The sequence below is a fragment of the Papaver somniferum genome, chromosome 10 (genome assembly GCF_003573695.1).
Source record: "Papaver somniferum cultivar HN1 chromosome 10, ASM357369v1, whole genome shotgun sequence".
Lineage (NCBI taxonomy): Eukaryota > Viridiplantae > Streptophyta > Magnoliopsida > Ranunculales > Papaveraceae > Papaver > Papaver somniferum.
In genome coordinates, this window is record NC_039367.1 from 50,161,588 (window position 1) to 50,182,014 (window position 20,427).

At 36.3% G+C, this 20,427-nt stretch overlaps 3 protein-coding genes across 4 annotated transcripts; 2 read left to right on the plus strand and 1 right to left on the minus strand.

Moving 5' to 3' along the window:
- The first annotated feature begins 498 nt into the window (after positions 1-498).
- LOC113315620 lies at positions 499-3,606 on the plus strand. The gene is made up of 6 exons (XM_026563885.1): positions 499-520; positions 954-1,632; positions 1,740-1,803; positions 1,973-2,432; positions 2,556-2,829; positions 3,066-3,606. The coding sequence occupies exons 1-6, from the start codon at positions 499-501 to the stop codon at positions 3,604-3,606; spliced, it is 2,040 nt and encodes a 679-aa protein (XP_026419670.1).
- Positions 3,607-13,408: 9,802 nt separating this feature from the next.
- Positions 13,409-14,554, plus strand: LOC113317626 (photosystem I reaction center subunit IV B, chloroplastic-like). The gene is made up of 3 exons (XM_026565780.1): positions 13,409-13,807; positions 14,024-14,089; positions 14,291-14,554. The coding sequence occupies exons 1-3, from the start codon at positions 13,553-13,555 to the stop codon at positions 14,393-14,395; spliced, it is 426 nt and encodes a 141-aa protein (XP_026421565.1). The 5' UTR covers positions 13,409-13,552; the 3' UTR covers positions 14,396-14,554.
- A 380-nt stretch (positions 14,555-14,934) lies between these two features.
- Positions 14,935-17,123, minus strand: LOC113317625. 2 transcript variants are annotated; one of them, XM_026565778.1, is made up of 4 exons: positions 16,615-17,123; positions 16,123-16,221; positions 15,960-16,016; positions 14,935-15,596 (listed from the first exon to the last, which is right to left on the minus strand). In XM_026565778.1, the coding sequence occupies exons 1-4, from the start codon at positions 16,915-16,917 to the stop codon at positions 15,393-15,395; spliced, it is 663 nt and encodes a 220-aa protein (XP_026421563.1). In that variant the 5' UTR covers positions 16,918-17,123; the 3' UTR covers positions 14,935-15,392. The 2 variants fall into 2 exon arrangements, with proteins under 2 accessions (XP_026421563.1, XP_026421564.1); XM_026565779.1 differs by having other exon boundaries at positions 14,935-15,657; positions 16,615-17,121.
- Between the last annotated feature and the right edge of the window lie 3,304 nt (positions 17,124-20,427).

Here is a 20,427-nt window from a genome sequence, read left to right on the forward strand (position 1 = left end):
CTTTGAGTAATTCGTAAGTAGAAATTAACGTTTGGTCCCAAAGTTACTGGCCTTAGGACGCTTTAGTCCATCCATCTGAAGCCCAGTACAGTTTAGTCCAAAAAAACTCCGTCCAAAACAGATTAGTCCAAACATGGACGAGTTAGTCCAAAACCACGGACGAGTCCCGATTTTGCGAGTTTCCCATATACCATAATTACCCTTGAACGATTCCTGTTATATAAAGCCTGATTTTGAAATCGAAATTTTTGGATCTGAAACTTGAATTCAAACAGGATGAAGCTCTGAGATGATTTGGGAGGCGATTTAGCAGTTTCAGAGAGGATTTGATCGTTTCTTCATCATATCTCAACTCAAGTTACGTTCGAGTGTGTTCTAGAGTCGAAAATTCTTAATCTCAGAATTGAAGAAACCACAGAGTGAGAGATAGATCGTTCCAGGTTTTAATTCGGAGGTGATTTAACAGATTCTAGGAGCTTAGATTGGATTTGATTGCTAATGGAACAGAGTTCAGCCTCAGGTTAGTTTTCTTTTGGTTGTAATTTAATCTAATTTTCAGTTTTTTTGATTTTATGAGTTGATGATATCAATTCGTATGATCGCGAGTTGATATTTTGTTATATACTAGCTTTTGATTCTCGTGATGATGATGATTTACTGTTAATACTAGATAAATTCGATTTTTGTTTATTGTTGTTTGATGTTGATTTTTTAGTTTTATGATGCATGATATGAACTCGAACTGATACTAGATTCTAGTCTTCTATTTTATTCAATTATGTGTTCCAGTAAGATTCTGGAGCTTAATTGATGGAGTATTTTTATCTAGGTTTACTGTTACTTGATGTTTTTGGCTTTGATTAAATGTGTACTTTCATGTACACTATTTACTTTTTAGGTTATATGAAATTGAAGCTTCAGATGATTTTAATCATTTCTTTTGTAAAATGTAGGGATACCAAAGAATCCTGACAAGTTTATTAATGTCGTTTTGAATCATGGTGAGCATTCTGCGGTTTTTCGTGTTAATACTAAAATAATCGTAGAAGAATTGAAGCATTTAGCATGCAAGCAGTGGAGGTCTTTGTCCCCTGGGAGTATATGTTTCAGTTATATGGACAATGCTCAAGTAGTTTTTGTGAAAGGTGATATACAACTACAAAGCTTAATTGGTTTCATGATTCTTATTGATAATGAAGATGTGTATTTGCGTGTGGGTATGATTCCGAATCATACTTCTCGTTCTAAGTCTGGTTGTATCAGAAGTTCTGGTTCTAAGTCTGGTTGCATCAGTAGTTCTGGTTCTTGTTCTAAGTCTGCTTGTGAAACTGAAAGTCCTAAGATGGTAAGGGTGTTAGATCATGATGCAGACAAGGGGAAGCCTCTTATTATCGATGAATGGAATTATGTATTTTACAAGATTGGTAGAGAATTCATGGGTGGTGTTAAAGCTGTTAGGATTGCTCTCGATAAGTACAAGATGGCTACTGGTCACAAGATTGTTATTCTTAAAAATGACACAACTCGTTTTACTGCAAAATGCGAAGAAGATGGTTGTGCGTGGAGGATTCACTTTGGGCCTGTGAATGGTGATACTTCTCGGTTCGTGCTGAAAGATTCTAACGCTCACAGGTTAGTGGTTTTCATACTAGTCCACATTACTTATGTTTAGGCTTTTTGTTTTTATGTCCATAGTGGTGGACATAGTTGTGCATCTCATATATGTAGATTTGTTTTAGGTGTACATTGGGGTGCACTGTACTTGTTGTACTCTTAAAATACATGTTCTTGCTTGCTTTGTGTGTATGTTCATAGTGTTGGTTTTGAGATATTTATTAGGTGTAAATTGTGGTGCACATTACTTATTCCAGTTTTTCTTTTTTTTTTCTGTAGTTGTGGTGTTGGTTTGAGGTTGAAGAGTCCTGCGGTGACAACCAAGTTAGTCAAGCATTTGATCGCTGACAATATACAGGGTGATCCTAGCTTAAAACCCAGACAAATCATTTCACTTTTCAAGAAAACTTATGGGTCCAATATTAAGTATCACCATGCCCGTAGAGGGAAAGAAGCTGTATTTGAAGAACAGTATGGCGATGATGAGAAGTCGTATAGTGATTTTACTTGGTATGTCAAAGCAATTGAAGAAACTAATCCCGATAGCTATGTGAGGTTTGAAGTTGAGGATGGAACCAATAGATTTCAGAGGATATTCGTTTGTTACGGTGCTTGCAAGCATAGCTATAGGTATCTCAGGCCCATGATTTACTTGGACGCTACTTTCCTTACTGGTAGATACAGGGGTACTCTGATGGCCGCAACATGTATCAACGGAAACAATGAGTTTTACCCATTTGCTTTTGCTATTGTTTCTTCTGAAAACAAAGATAATTGGTTTTGGTTTCTGGAGAATCTTCAAAAACTTGTCGATGGTCGTACGATTGTTTTCCTTAGTGATCATGGAGAAGGACTTTTATAGGGCATTCCCAAATATTTTCCTAATTCACATCACAGCTATTGCTTTTACCACATCAAATGCAATCTCCCCATTGGATCAGGTGATGCGAATTCGAAGCCCGTTCTTGATTTGTTTTACAAAGATGCGTACTCTTACACACCAGCAAACTTTGAAAAAGCTTTGCGGGGCATGCATGCAATTGGATGTGGGAATGTTGCTAACTACATCAGGATTATTCCAAAGGAGAAATGGGCAAATGCATTTTTCCCTGTATGCAGATATGGTGCTCACTCTTCAACTCTTGCTGAGTCCTTCAACAACTGGGTTCTTCCTTTCAAAAAGTTGCCTGCTTTTGTTCTTCTCGATGCGATACGGTGAGTTTTATGTTTAGTTTTTTATTTATGTAAGTCTGTCTACATTGTTTGCATACATGGATTTGCTTTGATCTGTAGATACTTGTACACATGTTTTTATCTGTGAATCTGCAACTGTGTGTACATTGTTGTACACATGGATTTCCTTAATGTGTACATTGTTGTACACATGTTTTATCTGTATTCCTTTTTGGATCATGTTTTTGATTTTATGTTTTGTGTTTTTATTATGTTAGTTTGAAGGTTATGGAGAAGACGTCTGAGAGAAGGATACTAGGTCTAGAAACTTTCAACACTAGGCTCACTCCTGAATATGAGGGTTTAATAAAGGAAAACATTGACATTGGTCGTACTTGGACTATTGTTCAGTCTATGGAAAGATTGTATGAATTCAGGTCTCCCCGGACTCATTCTGTAGATCTATTGCAGAAAACTTGTACATGTCACAGGTCGCGAGTTAATGGTTTTCCTTGTGCCCATGCTTGTGCTTCCATTCAAGCTACGAGAGAAGACATCTATTCATTTGTTGAGCCATACTTCACCACCGAATGGTACAACAGGACATACCAGCACATCATCTTGCCAATCCCCAATTACGACAAGCCGAAGTCTTATGATCCTAGTGATAGGGTTATTGTTCCTATTCATGTTCCTCCACGGGGTAGACGAAGAACACATCGCATCAAGAATGCATATGAGAAGCAAAAGAGGGCAATGATGTGCACAAAGTGCTTCACTCTTGGTCACCACAACAGAACTACCTGCCCCATGATTTGATGATTTTTACTATGTTTCATTTGTTCAAAAGATTCTATGACTTTTGGTAATGTCTTTTCAATTTTCTTTTGGCGTGGATAATTAGTGCCAGGACATGTGTACCATTATGTACACCTTCCTGTAAACTTCAGTTTTTCTTACCTGTCTTTTTGCAGGTGTACCTCTATGTACACCTTGGTGTACAATGGATGCTTCTAGTCTATTTTTGCTTAGTAGTATTATATGTTTTCAAATATGTATAATTAGTAATTACTTTTGCTATTTAGAACCATTATGTACACCTTCTAAACATTTTATGCTTTTGTAACATTAACTGTAACTGTGCACAATCAAGTACACCTTAATATTTCAAAACCTGGTGAATGAGATAAGTCAAAAACTTGTAACATTAATATTGAAACTAATAAAAATATATTAATTCAAGGTCTTTATAGTAGTGATAAGTCATAAACAAATTGATAAAAACTGAAATTTGAAAAGAGATAAGTCATAAACAAAGTGACAAGTCATAAACAAAGTGACAAGTCATAAACAAAGTAATAAAAACTGAAATTTGAAGAGTTGTCTGAAAGATAGAAAACTTTTAGAAAATACTCTTCTTCTTCCTCAACGGATTCTTTTCCATACTCAGGCGCCACTGCTTGTGCTCTTCATCCATTGCTACATCCCACACCTTTTCAACCACTCCAACTTTTTTCAGCATCTTTGCCACCAATTTCGCTCTCATATCCTGACAAATTTTTTCGGCCCTCTGCTGATCTCTTTTCATACTCTTTCTCTTCTTCATACCTCGTTTCATAAAGTAACAAGTGTACAGGAGGAAATCTGGATTGATTCCTTGTGTAGGGCATTGCATGATGTTTATTTCGTGCGGTTCTATAGGTGCATCACCATTTAGCGCTCTCTTCTTGTTGAGTTCCAACTGCACCACATTTGCCAGTTGTTGTGCATCTTTTTTATAGTCCTCATTTGAGTGCAGCGAGTTGTACCACTTCCACTCTTCATCTATGAAATCAAACTTCAAAAGCGACCAGTGAAGTCCTACTTCCAATTGTACTGTAGAGTGATTGAGAGGGATTAGAAGAACTTCCAGATTGTCAGGCATGTCCCGTATTAAACCTACCACAAGCCTTTGTACCTCGCTGATGTTGTTGTTCTTCACATAGTACTGAAATCAACAAATACCTAAATCAGACCTATATAAAATCTAACAATCAAGCATTCATGCAAACACTTAACATAGCATTCGTCAATCATATGGCATACTGGTGTATATCTATGTACACTCCTAAAGAAATCTACAAAGGCATACTGGTGTATACCTATGTCAATCAGGTGTACTAGTATGTACACATCATTAAGTTATCTATATATGACATTTTTTATTTGTTTTTTGAGAAACTTACACATGCAGTAGGACTCATAATTTCGCGTCTCATGTAGTTCTGAACATTAGGTATACCTTTGTAATTCTTTGTTTACTGAAATGATTTCTTGCAAGGTTTCAACAAATAAATCAACAACATCCTTATCATTTTGCACATTCCTCAGATCAGCTTCATAAATTTTCTTGGCTTTTTCTTCAATGAAGCTAACAAGCTTTTGATGTTTAACCTGCAAGTCTAAAAGCTCTTCCATTGCTTTATCTCTTTGTTGTTGTGCTTTGTACATCTTTTCCTTCAGTGCATCTGTTCTAGGTTGTTGCATGTTCTTCTTGTACTCTTCCATAACTTGTTGCTGCTCATCACTCCAAGGTTTTACCCATCCAGGTTGCATCTAAAAACATGCCAAAGTATCAATATGGATAACAGGTGTACATCTTTTTACATCTATGTTACAGGTGTATATTGTTGTACACATGACAAAATTTTGTCACCATTTTGTAAACCTTATAAAGGTGTATATCTAATGTACACATCTAGGAAGAAATCACTATCGTAATAAATTTATCGAGTTACCTTTTTCATAGCTTCATTAATGTCTTTCTCTATTGTATTGCTGATGTCACTTATCACCCACCTTAGAAACCTAGGAAAACCTTGTTCATTGCTTGGCGTCATGTTGTTGTTGTGTTCAGCAAACCAATACTGCATTGACAAACAGGTAAAAGAGTTAGAAATGTTAGGACCCAACAAATACAGTGAACAAAAGCATGTAAATTGGTACAAATTAAAACTTGTGTAAAACAATGTACACATGTAAACTCACCAACATGTAAACCATACAACCATTAACTTTAAGTGGTTCCTCGACATTTTTCCTTATGATATCCATTAAATATTTATGTATATGCACTGGCCAGTTGGTTTTTTTCATTCTTTCGAACGATTCAAAGTAGGGATCAAATTTTCTCTTGGTAATCAACAACACTACCAAGTCCTCAACATTCCTCTCAATCTCGATATACAACTTTGGTTTTAACTTCATTATACGCAAGATTTCATTCTCGACATCTCGTTTCCCCAACTTAGATTTTCCTTCAGTTTCAATCGGTTTATTAGTGAACCCAATCTCTGCTCAGCTCTAGTTTTGGTACATTCTCCTTAAAAAGGTTCTGATCCCACCATTTGTAATTCAAAAATGAAGAACAAATCTTCTGGCATACTCTCTACTTCCACAAACTTTTTTCTCCTCGGCAGTATTGAAAACAAATACATTTTTTCCTGAATGATCAAGGAGGAACTGGTTCACAATCTTCAAGATTGATTCTGGACTCTTGAACCAAAGATCTCTCTTCTTCTCCTGTTTCTTTTCTGAGTTTTCCTCCTCCTTCTTTTCAGCTTTCTTGTTAGCAAAGACATCTACTACATGCCCAAAAGGGCTCTCCTTTTGTTTCTCTAACTGAAATTCTGTGAACCATACTTTGTCACGTCTCTTTTTACGCACTTCTCCATCCTTTTCAAAGTTCTTGTTCACAAACTCGTTGATTGCATTAAAACCTGATCTATTAGGTTTGTTTGTATATACGAAAATAGACAAATGGGAATAAGAAAAGAGAAGCATAACACATGATACTGATACAAAAATGTTGGTGTACATACCAGTACACTGGTACAGATAGTGAGTAAAAAAAGCAGACAGAACATACAAAAATGTTGGTGTACAAACTAGTACACTGGTACAAATAGTGAGTACAAACCAGTACACTGATACAGATAGTGAGTACACTAGGAAAGATATGAGTAAAAAACACATAACATGCCATGAATCACATTTAACATGTTATTAACCATAACATCACTAACACTTAGATTTGGGTACTGTTTAACATGCCATTAACCATAACATCACATTTAACATGCCATGAAGCACTGCAACAACATGGTGGTGTACCAGTATTTACACACAAACAACAATTCTTACAAAAATCGCTAAAAAACAGAAAGAACATGAAATGAAGCACTGCAACAACATGATGGTGTACCAGTATTTACACACAAACAACAATTCTTACAAAAATTGGTCTAAAACACACAGAACATGAAATGAAGCACTGCAACAGCATGGTGGTGTACCAGTATTTACACACAAACAATAATTCTTACAAAAATTGGTCTAAAACACATATAACTGGACATGAAACAGTACAACAGCATGGCGGTGTAAAAATATGTACTCACCAACAACAAAACTCATAAAATTGCTCAAAAATATGCAGAACTGGACATGAAACTCTGCAACAACATGGCGGTGTACATATCTGTACACATATACAAGAAATATCATAAAAATTACTCAAAAACAGACAGAACTGGACTTGAATTGTTACCTTTTTTTTCTGTTAACAGTTGTTTAAGCCTTTGAAGTCTTTGATTTCTTCTTATTTGGTGACGTTTCTGGTACTGAAATTGATTTTGAAGGATTTGTTATCTTTGATTTCTTCTTAACTGGTGATGTTCTTGAAGTTTCTGCTACTGATTTTGATGTTGAAACTTCTAATCCTCTCTTAGATCTAGTTTTTGGACTTGTTGATTTTCGAATTTCTTCTACAGTTGGGGATGAAATTTCTTTTGAATCCTTCAATGCTGACTTCGATCTCGTTGTTGGTGAAGTTGATTTCTGGATTTCTGTTGCTTCAACTGTTGGATTTTCTTCTTCTGTTGATGTTGAAAATTCAATTGTTGGTGTGTTTGTCTTTGAAACTACTTAGTTGCCTTTCGCCATTTATTTTTCAGATTATTTAACATTCTAGTTGTTTTGATTAGGGTTTTAGTCTGTAATTTTTCTAGGTTTTGGACGCAAAATTTCTTCTGAATTTTGTTTTCTCCTGAAGTTTTTGATAAAGCAAAAATGGTGCAGTTAAAAATTTGTCCGTTACGCCGATTTTAATCAGTTTTATTGAATGCTAACGTGTCGCACCCACGTTGATTGTTTCAGTTAGAAAACTGAATCATTTCATTGCACGTGTGCTTTAATAAAAGCGTGCGAGGGGTAGCATAGACTTTATACAATTCTTGGATTAAATTGTACCTAGTCAACTAGGTCTGGACTAATCTGTTTCTTTTGGGGCGGTTTTGGACTGAACCGTTTTTTTCCCAATTCGTAAAAATACTTCCACACCTCCGAACATTCTGAAACTTGTTATGGAGTATCGTCAAGACGTCCTTTATACTCGGTTAAAAGGATTATACCAAAATCCTTTCCAATTGGGAGATACTTCTCTATATCTATCCATGATCAGAGCTCTGCCATCTTGGTTTCGTTATGGTTTAATGATAAAATGATGTTACTCATTCTCAATCTTGAATCATTAACACTTAGCAAAGTTAAGATCTCCATACACAAACCATATAGGTACATGTTTGTGTCCGATCATCACAGATTATGAAGAGTTGCGGCTTTTCGAATTTCATCTTTCACAGCCTTGAAATTTAAAGCCAAATCCAACTGACAGTTATAAGGTGAATTGAACCGTGAATTCAAACACCTACGTCTTGTGGATTTGTGTTTGTGATGTATACACCAATCACTGTTGATGGATAGTTCCGTAGACTCAAGGGAAATAGTTACAGATATTCATCCTAACATGAATTGTCAAGTAACCTTTTCCGTCCATCAATTGTTTCTCTCAGAGTCTAGTATCAGTGATTCTAAACAAATCCCGGTTTAGTCAAATCATTAACGCACCATGCGGATTTGTAAATCGATTACCATCTGAAACTATTCTGGCTTGGTTTCTTTTCTTTTTAAGAAGACTTGTCCTCAAAACCAACATGACACGATTAGTCTATTGTCGCATGCGTTATGGTTTTCAGACTCCACAGTTAGGTTTGAAACGTCAAACCCATTGCCCTTTCTCCAACTGGGTAATTCCAGAACTTGAACGAAATGGCCAAATGATGTGATAACATCTAAACCACTGAATCAGTAACTAAGATATAAGATCTCTCAAATTGTCTTAAGATTGTTGGATAATGATCTTCGTTACCGATTCTCCAATAATACGACTCGTGTAATATTCACCGATCTGTTACAACTCTTTGTAACACGGTTTTCACTTATGTATTACATATCGTAATACCAACAACAAAACAAGAAAAGATTGATAGAAATGTATGATCAATCACAAAACTTAAACAAACTTACTTGGGTGTATTGAGGCGAGTAATCTCTTTGCTTAAGAAAATTGAAGCCCTGTATATAATGTTGTTACAGATTTAGCGGCACATGTCTCCAACATTCAACAATACCTCGATGTTTTTCGCAGCACTTCGCTAACACCGAACAGCGAACGCGAATGGATGTAGCACAAACTCTCCTTTAACTCTTGAAGACTCATGCAAACTCTTAAATTTCTAGTACTAGTTTTATGACTCTAAAAACACACACTTGCAATGGAGAATGAGTGGGGTTTATATAGATTTAGAGGTGACTCTTGGAGAAGTCCTTTCATGAAGAGTCACAACCCTTAGTGGAGAGTCACATTCCTTGGAATAAGACATTAAAATTGAAAAGACTCAAGTGAGTTGACACACCTATTCATATTTCTATTCAAAAATTCCAACAATAACTAAAGTGTGCTTATGTTTTATGTCCTCTTGAAATTAATCATTAAAAAATTGATTGAGCTCGTTTTGCAATTTGGTTTAGTATGTTTTATATTTTTAATTTAGAAGGTATAAAGTGGGGGTACCAAATTAAAAATGTCCCTTTAGCTAAAACTAATCCCCATATAACCGTGAGTATCCCCCAATTTGTGAGAGTATCCCCGATTGTGCCTTCTTTAAAAACCTTATCCATTTAAAAAAAATTACCTTAATACCCTCACTCATGTTATATTTCTCTTTATTTCAAAATACAACAAATTTATTTCTCTACCACTTAACCGCCGCCACCACCACTAGCACCACCACCACCAACATTCAACTACCATCCCACCACCACTGCTCAACGACCACTACCTACCAAACGCCACCACCACTGTCGCCACCACCAGTCCGCCACCACCACCACCACCACCAGTCCACCGCCACCATCACCACCAGTCCACCACCGCCGCCACCACCACCACCACTGATGGTGTCAATAACCGAAGTTGACACCATAATATGGTGTCAAAAATCGAAGTTGATCCCATAACAAAAATCAGAAAATAAAAATAATAATATGGCGTCAACAACCAAAGTTGGCATCATAATATGATGTCAACAATCAAAGTTGGCATCATAATATGGTGTCAACAACCGAAGTTGATCCCCACAATTAAAAATTCAAAAAATGTTCAGATTATGTATGGTATCAATAACCAAAGTTGATCCCAAAATCTGGTGTCAACAACCAAAGTTGACACCAAAATCTAGTGTCGATAACCCAAGTTGATACCAAAATTAAAAATACAAAAGATATTCAGATTATGTATGATGTCAATAACCAAAGTTGATCCCAAAATATGGTGTCAACAACCAAATTTGACCCCGAAATCTAGTGTCAACAACCAAAGTTGGTCCCAAAAATTGATGTACTAAAATTAACGAACCTGACGTGAATCGAACACGAATATTCTGACGTGGAGTCAGTTTTGCTACTATTTCCTCACAGGATCAATTCAATTTCACACTATTCAAGGAAAGTAAAATTACTGAACCGAAGCACCATGAGTACGATTATGACGAACAAGATATATTGTCAATAAAATGAAATAACATACGATATGAACAATTGGGTGAAACAAATTTAACGAACCTAAATCAGTTGGATTTATCATTCTCGCTTGAAGTTGCTCGTATTACTTTCTTTGTTTGCACAACAAGATCATCGATCAGAACTCCTATTTCTTCCCTGAACAAAGAAGAGAATAAAAAACAAAACTTAGTTAGTGATATTCCCTAAAAAAAACTACAACAGTCATAAGATTAAAACCACTTAACATTAAAACCAAGTAGTGAATCCTAACGTACCATCAATTAATGTTGATGTTGACGAGTAATTAATTAACCAGAGTAGTTTGATTAATAAAGTGTACAAGTAGTTATAGTAGTAACAATAAACAACTAGATGCAACAAAAGACGCCATAGCAGGAGAAGCTTGGTTGCCAGAAAGTGTGTTGTTTTACGGAATAGATTACAGAGAGTCTTTAGGTGCTCTAGTATGGCTTGTCGGACATAAAATGCTTCTTCCCGTGTCAAACTTGGATTGCGCAATATGTGGACGGATTTTTCCTTGTGAAAACAATAAAATATATACAGGATTTAATTAAAAAAAGAAACAAGTCAGAAATACACATAACAAAATCTAGCCATGCTAGTCGTGATACCTGAATTTTAATGAAATTCCTGGCCAAGTCAAGAAAGGATTTTGGAAATGCATAATCATGAACGACATTTCTGATGAATGTTTTCGTACGAACCTTTCGGATGAATGATGCCATCAATCTACTTGTTAGTCTGTGAAATAATAGTCAGTGAAGAATATTATCATTACCGGTGGCTCGAAAGATTGGATATTTGACTACACAGATGAATACGAAAACAACAAACAAACATGATCTTATTTGTCTCCTTAATTCGATAAAACAAAGATGCACCAAATTTTGTATTTCAATTATAAAGGGATTGGGGTTTGGTGTTTAATCGTGGGTAAAACAAGAAACAAAACCCTAACAGATAATAACATCAATTTAGGTTTTTCAAGTTGTCTCGAGTTGAATCTTCAACTCGAAATCACGAAATTGAAAAACAAAAAATCAAACTGATCTCTGAATCTGGTTTCAAAAATAAATCTTTTAGCATAAGAAGATGAAGAAAAATCATAACAAACTGCCGAACACAAGAAACGTAATAAATATGCTGATAGGTTTGGTGGAGGCGGTGGTGACGGCGATAAAGATGATGGTGGTGGTGGTGGTGGGAGCGTTGAAGATTGTGGCGGTGTGTTCGATTGATTTTCTTCTGAGCGATGGATGGAGATGGTTATTAGAAATAAAGAAAAGGTGGAAATAAGAAGCATAAGAACCGAAGGTTAAAAGAGAAAGGGTAAATATGGAAAGAAAAAAAAACGTTAGAAGACCTAAAATGGGCTTATAGATAGAAAAAAATATATTTATTGTATGATAAGGATATTTGTGAGACCCATCAAAATTAAACAAGGGGTATTTATTCAATTTACACTTTACAAAATACTGTACTAGCTTATTACGTGTATAGTTCTAGTTAGTATATATATGGACAAAGCCAAACACGCATATTTTTGACTTTACATTACAGTCTTAGTGATTCGGTGAACCGGAAATCACGACGGTTAGATAAAGTAATCAAAAACATACAAATATGAACGACCAAGATTCGGTAACCAAATAACGCTAATAGCACGATTGTTAAAGGTGGGTACCAAGGTTACGTTTCAAATCGGAAAATTGAATCGAATCTCTTATAAAGCGTAAAATTCTCATTTTTCTTGACCAAACTGACTCAATCTCGACAGTTTAATTAATCTGTTCCGTCTGAAAAAAATGAGGTGAGCTGGGGATTTCGACCCTGAGACGTAGTGCTCAGGTTATAATACTCACATCCACTGAGCTGCGTGGGCAATTTTAATAAAATTCGCATATGTCTCCTTATTTAATAATTTAATTATAAAATCATGTCATAATTGTGTTAAAATGGATTATTTTCATTCAAAATTACATTACACTAACTAAATACCATGATAAATATATATATATCAAAACTGACGGTGAACGATTCACGATTCAGCATAAGATTTGATTCATTAAAAATGAAAAACGATTCACGATTCGATTCACGATTTTAAAACCTTTGTGGGTATCGTTATTAACGAGGCGACATCAATCTATATAAGACAAAATAATCCTGGTCACTGGATCCTGGTTCGATACCAGCCTTTAACAAATATGGTATCAACCTTTAGCAATCATGCAAAGTAGGGAAAGGTTCCCAGGACCCTGAATATAATATAACGGTGTATGAAAGAGGTGGTGATTATCCAAAAATCCAACTGGGATTTATTCCATCGAAAATGATTTAGCCTGCAGGTTATCCCGGCATAGACAGGGACCCACACTAAACCCACTCTCTTCAAAACCTCGGGGTTGGGAGGGGTTCAATTCCATTGTCCCTGTCGGGATAATCCGCAGGATTCAGCGTGTGGAATGTGTAGCAGTTCCGTTATTCCATAGATCTTTCCAGCACAATCTGATACTTCCTTTCTCAACTCAGAAACATACAAACAGGAAGATGACGCTATCCACCAAGAATGGATATGGTTCCTATGTGGCGACGTCCAAGTGGTGGAAATGATTCTTACTACTTTCATTGTCTCTAGATAATTATCTAAAAAAATTCATTCATGCATAACCTCTCAATTTTCAATTTCAAAACCAAAGCTGGTCCGATCAATTACTTTGACAATACCAAAAGAATACAACAACAACAAGAGAAGTAGATAAAGCAGTTAAGGTAGAGAGAAACAAAGTTGAGGAGAAAAGCCATGGCAACCTCTTCTATGGCATCCGCAGCATCTGGTTTTGTGTTAACATCTAGTCTTTCCTCCACCACCATCACAACCTCATCCAGGAGCAGCATATACTTCCGAATAAGAACTAACAATAACTCAAGACTCGTTGTTCGTGCAGCAGATGAAGCCGCCACCCCTGCCCCAGCTGCTGCTGCCGCTACTAAAGAAGCTGAAGCTCCAGATGCAGTCAAGAAACCTCCTCCAATTGGCCCCAAGAGAGGCACTAAGGTACCCAGTTTGTCACAGTCACCACGACCATAAGTTTCTTTTTGGTCAGATTGCCACCTTTTACAGTTGAGTTAACAATTTGTCGACTAGGACTGAAATACTTTGCGCATATTTGCACTAGCTCTTGATTCTATAGGATGACAGTACAATTAGTCGACAAGCATATGATTGACTTTGAGCTGCTCATAAACTTATTATGGTCTTTTTCTTTCACAGGTGAAGATTCTCAGGAAAGAATCCTACTGGTACAACGGCATTGGATCAGTCGTAGCTGTTGATCAGGTAAGAAATGCTTTACGACCATTGAGCAGTTTTTTCATTTTGCCCCTTGATGTCGTCGATCACACAAGTTAACATAGTGTAAAGCTATGACCCCTGATAAATCCCAACTGCCTCTACACATGCTTAAAACCAATATACAGAATCAAAGAACTGTTTGTGTCTATTTGTTAAATTGCTGATATGAGTTTTAATCAAAACCAGGACCCAAAGACTCGCTACCCAGTCGTTGTCCGGTTCACCAAGGTCAACTATGCCAATGTCTCTACAAACAACTACGCCTTGGATGAGATTACGGAAGTCAAGTGATGAGTAGTCAGCAATCCAAAAATGTTGAATTTGTAGCTAGCTAGCTTATCCTATCAAGTCTTTGTATTATACCTTGTTCCGTGTGATCTATTTTTCTGTATTCTTATTTATATTTTCAACAATTCTAGTGAAGTCAAACTGAAATGCATGATCACGCAACTCACTTCCTCATCTAGGCCAGCCTTTAACTACGGCCTTCAACTGTCAACATTGATCAAACGAGTACACTGGTGCTTCAGCTGGTCAAAGACCACCTGAAGCACGCAGCCGTAAATGATCCATTGCAGCTAATTACCTCATTAACTGATTGAAGAAGTTTGACTCTAAATGATTTCAAAGTTATTACCTGGAAATCTAGAATACCTTTAAAATTGTACGGAAGTAGTCACCAACTAATTTGATATCAAAATTGCAGCTAGTGTGAAACTTGATGCAGGAAAACAAGATCAGAGTCGTACAACAAGTCATGCCACGATATTACTTGAATAATAGATTACAACTTTTGTTTACATAAGTACTCAAGAGCCGACCAATATATTTAATTTACAACGACCCAGCAAATTTATTACCACTAGAAGAAAATAAAGAACAAGTTATTTCTCTGAGAGCCGACCAATTTATTTAATTTAGAACGACCCAACAAATTTATTACCACTAGAAGAAAATAAAGAACAAGTCATTACTGATCGCAGCATATGTAACACAGCCGTTGAAGATGTAACAGTTTAGCTGCACTATTCGGACATCACTATGTCTCTTTATAGTTTGTGGAACATAAAAAATAGTTAAAATAGAACATGGAAAACATTCAGCAACAGACCAAGCTTAGATTGATGAGATAAGTTGACAGGTTCCTCGTTTACACACCAGTTGAGATTCAGTTACCACGCTGGGAACAATGGTCCAGTGCCACCCTCCTTGGTGGCGTCGGGAGTGCTCGAGTACCAGTACAATTGGTTTCCCAGCTCCCAACTCCAATCCTTGTTCCTTGATACGGTCATAGGCGGCCATCTGTTAATTCTGACGTAATGTTCCCGTCAGCCACAAAGGTTGTAACAGTGGAAAAAGTGCATTCATGGCCACCCCAAACCTGATCATCAGGATCTGCACTTTGTGAGCCATCTGGGTGGAAGTACCTCAGCATCGGAGGGCCGATTCCCTTCCATGAAGGATCAAGATTACGCCAATATTCGGGAGCCTCCTGTCATAACACAGTTTTCTCAATTGGGCCCAAATTGGGTTTCTTATGATCCAAAATGTTCCTGAATACAGATAAATTGAGGATATGAAACTTACTCAGTAAGGTGCTGGACTACTCTAGTGGTTTTAATCTGTGGATAAACGGTATAACTAGATCCCTCTATCTCTATGGTAATAAATAATACTGTAACAATTTCAATAGGTTCGGTGAAAGTTCTTCTAATACAACCTGATGAGATGTGCAAGGTTTCAGACTAGCAACGGTAGCAATGGGTGAAGGTCACAAGATTCGGAACTAGGACCTCCACAAGTGCCACTTGAACAAATCCAATTTTATAAATATAAAATCAGGAGCCAAGTATACCTTCTTAAAGCGAAACTGCCATACGTGGTCACAAAGATCCTCCGTCATGATGCGGGACTGACAAACATAACATTTTCAAAAACATTAGCAATCACAGAAAACTCGATCATTATCATCTTCCTACACAAATTTATTACCGTAAAAGAAACCATTTTTTACTCACACGTCTGGCATCCATCATCGAAAATGAATAAGCTGCCAACCTAGAAATTCCTGGTAATAATCGTGGCATATGTGCTTTCCCGAACCACAGGTCCTCACACTGAACAAACAGCACAAAAGAAAGAAAAAAAAGGTAGTACCTAAATATACACAAAACATATTCTATTCAATGAACTGACAATTAGAGAATCACAAGAAAATCTTATCTTCAAATTTTCTGACACTCATCAACGCTTCCCCCATTAATCTTTAATCTTATGAACAAAATTAGGTCAAGTTTCATTAACACCAAGCACTAGAAGTTAGTGATTTAATATAGGGGGTTTCCAGACAAAATAACTAGACATAACATTTGTTATATACCCAAGTTAACATGGTAGCCAAAAGGTTGACAAGTTTCGATCTTCAATTAATCAAACAAAGAATTTTGTTCCTGATAGGAGCAAATCAAATTTTGACAAAGAGAGCAATACTGCAGTGAGAGAGAAGAAACCTTTTTAGTCCAGAGAGAATCACTTGAAGCAACATCACTCCAACCATGAGAGACAAGTAAACAACTAGCAACTCCTTGTGCATCAAGATGATTCAATATCATTAACATTAAATCTTCTCCAAATACTAATAAGGGTTCTCTAACAACCACAGCTTCTTTTTCTTCTTCTTCAAAACTTTCAACTTGTTTAATTATTTCTACAACTTCTTTGCCATCACTATCTAACTCAACAATCTTAACTTTAGCTCTCTTATTACTACTACTAGAATCCTTAAAATCAGTGTTGATATCTCTAATCTTCATTTGTTCCTGTTCTTCTTCTTCTTCTTCACTTACTAGTACAACAACTTTAAGAATTTTTTGTGTATTAGTTAGCTTATCTATCCTTTTCCAACTATTTACAATCTGTATTTCATCTTTATCTTTCGCCGTAACAATTTTATTTTTTTCAGAAATTTCGTTTGTACATTCTCAAACTCCGTAGAATATTTAACCAATTCCAATTGGTTTTCGTTTTCGTGTGATCTTTGAGTTTTTAAATTCGAGCTGTTGTCAAGTAGGTGACACGTGTTAGCTTATAAAAGACACGTGTCCATGAAAGAAGGAGGTGTAGAAGGTTCACCGTCTACTCCTTGAGAAGGCGGGCGGGGACCAATCTCGAATCAGGAAAAAGATCTTATTTACCGTATTTGCAAAACCGCGTCTTATGTGTGTCTCATCCAGATTTAGATGGTTCAGTTGAAACTCAGCTGGAAGCTTAGAAACCAGCAAAACGGATATTAGGTGATGTTGGTAGTTGGTAAATCTTAAAGATAAATGAGACAAATTTTGATGGGGCCAAATCCGAAGGGGGTATGGGGGACAAATGATATACTGACACATGTCTTTGATTCCCATGAGTTCTGTTTCCAATAATATAAAACAAATGTATTTTTGGACAGAATCAAAGACATGTGTCAACATATCATTTGTCCCCCATGCCCCCTTCGAATTTCGCCCCCATCAAAAAATTTCTCAAGATAAATGGCCATTGTTATCTTATATGTCTAGATACACGTTAAGGAGTGATTAATGGGCAACCTTTTATATTGGGATTATTAATTTTTATTGGAGTTATGGTTTTTTGGGACAACAATCTATATGAGTATCAAAAAATATTTATTCCATCAATTACCTTTATCTTATTTTCCTTTCTTTTAGTATTTTCTTATGCAAACTGATGAAATCTAAAGTTCGAATAAGGAAAAAAGTCAAACCATTCAAATCCATGCCTAATTGATGTTGTAGTTGCAGGAAATCCTACACTACACCCCTCATATAATTTCATTATTGATTAGCTCATTTTCAGGTTTACACTCTAAATTTTATTGATTAATTTATGAATGTTCTTACAAGAAAGATAAAGAAGTCAAGAATGATCTCTGCTCTGAACTTTCTCTCTCATATTTACTTGTTTCTTACTCAAAAAACATCTCTCTTGCCTTGTACAACTCGAATGACTATTTATAAGGAAATACATAGTGGATGACAGCTAATCTGTCCTTTATTTTCGGGTATGGTTTGCGACATTCTCGCAACCTTACAAATGTTAATTCCGCAAGCTCTCTAATTTTCGCAAGACTATCACATTTTTCTCATGATCCTTGCTGACGTCGTTTCTGAAATTGTTCTGCGACGCTATTGTGCTATACCATTTGATAACTTCGCTGAGACATAATTGTTGCGATATTCTGATCCTACATCTTGCCTCTTCTCATATCTTCTCTGCAAAGTAGAGAATGATGTGAGAAATGTCGCAGCTGCTTATCTTTTCATATTCCACATTTATCACACGTACTCTCTCTTCCATTTATTTCTTGACACGTCTTCTGTAACCGCTACCTTCCAACCGCTCACGTCTCTTCGTCTTAATGGTGTTTATTTCTTCGAGTAAAATTTTTTTTTATATACTCTTCTCCCCCCCCCCCCCTCTTTCCACTTTTCTTTTTACTTTCTCTTCTATTTTTATTCTCTCATCTCTGCAACTCTGTTATTCTTCTGCAAATTTTGCTGCTGTAATTTTTTCTTCCTTCAATCCTTTTACTTTCTACACATTCCCATACTCTATATTCAAACATGGCTCCAAGTGGTCATAGATATGAAAAGAATTTACAAGATGTCCAAAAAGATCTTGCTAATAAAGGTTTTACACTCTCCACCATTCCTGGTGAGAATGCCAAATCAATTCTTTCTGTCAAGCTTTTTCTAATCAAAATTGTGATGATCAATCAATCATAATTTCGCTAGGTCAGATTCTCGCAGGTCTCCCTATTCCTCTTTATAATCCAGATATTCCTTTATTTTATGAAATTCTCGCTCATCCGGGATTTTCGCGAGCCATCTTCCAACTAAGTGGGGACTGCATCCGTCTGATGCTAGAGTTCGCTAATCGTGGTGCTGGTAGAGGATCTCTTTACTCCAAAGAACTTAGGGATCCAAAATTCTCAAACCTAGAGATAGTTGCTGAGAAGTATACAGTGGCGAATTTCTTTGAAAACTACGAACTTATCTCCATGAAGAAAGAGAATACTTGCTGGGGTATTCGATTAAGAAGGAAAGATAACATTGATGAAGCCAAAATTCTTATGCAAGATATTGACTGGCATTCTGGTAAAAACACAACTCTTCGCCAATCCAAAGATGACAAATGGTGTGTCTTTCCTTTAATGCTAAAGGGTCCCTACATTGCTGGATCAAATGTTCTTCCTGCGAATCTCGCTGCATATCAACCTTGGGTTTTCTCCTGGCCCGAGAAAGAGAAAGAGGTATGTTTCTCCCCTTTAACTCATTTTATACTTCTTTATTGATTTTTACTATTCTGTTCGCTAACTTTTGCGACATTCCGCAGATCCAAAAACTAAAGGATAGTTATAACAGGACTAGGAAATCTAGTACTCTGTTAGCTCTTCGCTCATACACAGATGAGGTAAGAAATTTTCTCTTATGACTTTAAATAGTACTGTTACTTCCATGCTTCCATTTCTTATTTCTATCTGTGTATGAAGATTATTGCTGAAGTGGAAGAATCTATTGATGCTGCGAAGATTGGTGATAAAGGTAAAGGTATTCTTCACAAGTAAAAATCAACTGGTCCTCCTCCAAAGAAAATAAAAGTTTGTTCTTCTTCTCCTTCAAATTTTCTTCCTAGCGAAAATTCCGAGAGTGACAAGGGTGATGAAGATAACGATGATCTTGCTGCAACTGAAGATTCTCCACCTGAATCTTCTATGGCTAAGCTTTCTGGCCTTTTTTCTGATTCTCTACAAGGAATGGGAGATATCCAATTCGCAAACACTTTCAAAGCTCTCGCTACCCTTTGTGATGTTCCTTTACTGGATGGTGATAGCTCTTCGTGGAGTTTCTATATCAGTGACTCCCGACTTCTTACACTCTCTCAATAGTCTGGTATATTTTTATCTTTTTACTTCTTCATTTTTATAACTCAAAATATCTTTCTATATTAATATTTTTTTATTTCATTTCGCAGGCTGGAAAAGCTTCTTTTGTTGTTGCTTCAGATCTGGAGAGAAGACGCGAAAATCTTGAAAAGAAGAATCTTCAATTTCGCAAAAAGAATGAAGAATTGGAAGATGAAAAGTTAAAAGTCTTCGCGAGAAAAATAGACAATTAGAAATTGATTCTTCCTCGTATAAGAATAAAATTTCTAGTCTTCAACAAGCTAATAATCAGCTTTACGCTATGTTACTTTTCTCTTTTCTCTTTATTCATTCATCCTCTTGTTTTATCTTATTTAAATAATCCTTTTTGCAGACA

Excerpts from the sequence above, each read along its gene's own strand:
- LOC113317626 (XM_026565780.1), top strand. The coding sequence starts at position 13,553 with ATGGCAACCTCTTCTATGGCATCCGCAGCATCTGGTTTTGTGTTAACA. Across the intron at positions 13,808-14,023 it reads GCCCCAAGAGAGGCACTAAG|GTGAAGATTCTCAGGAAAGA; the intron begins GTACCCAGTTTG and ends TTTCTTTCACAG. Across the intron at positions 14,090-14,290 it reads CAGTCGTAGCTGTTGATCAG|GACCCAAAGACTCGCTACCC; the intron begins GTAAGAAATGCT and ends AATCAAAACCAG.
- LOC113317625 (XM_026565778.1), bottom strand. The coding sequence starts at position 16,917 with ATGAAGATTAGAGATATCAACACTGATTTTAAGGATTCTAGTAGTAGT. Across the intron at positions 16,222-16,614 it reads ATTCTCTCTGGACTAAAAAG|TGTGAGGACCTGTGGTTCGG; the intron begins GTTTCTTCTCTC and ends CTGTTTGTTCAG. Across the intron at positions 15,597-15,959 it reads GGCAGTTTCGCTTTAAGAAG|GAGGCTCCCGAATATTGGCG; the intron begins GTATACTTGGCT and ends GTGTTATGACAG.
- LOC113315620 (XM_026563885.1), top strand. The coding sequence starts at position 499 with ATGGAACAGAGTTCAGCCTCAG. Across the intron at positions 1,633-1,739 it reads AAAGATTCTAACGCTCACAG|GTGTACATTGGGGTGCACTG; the intron begins GTTAGTGGTTTT and ends GATTTGTTTTAG. Across the intron at positions 2,830-3,065 it reads GTTCTTCTCGATGCGATACG|TTTGAAGGTTATGGAGAAGA; the intron begins GTGAGTTTTATG and ends TTATTATGTTAG.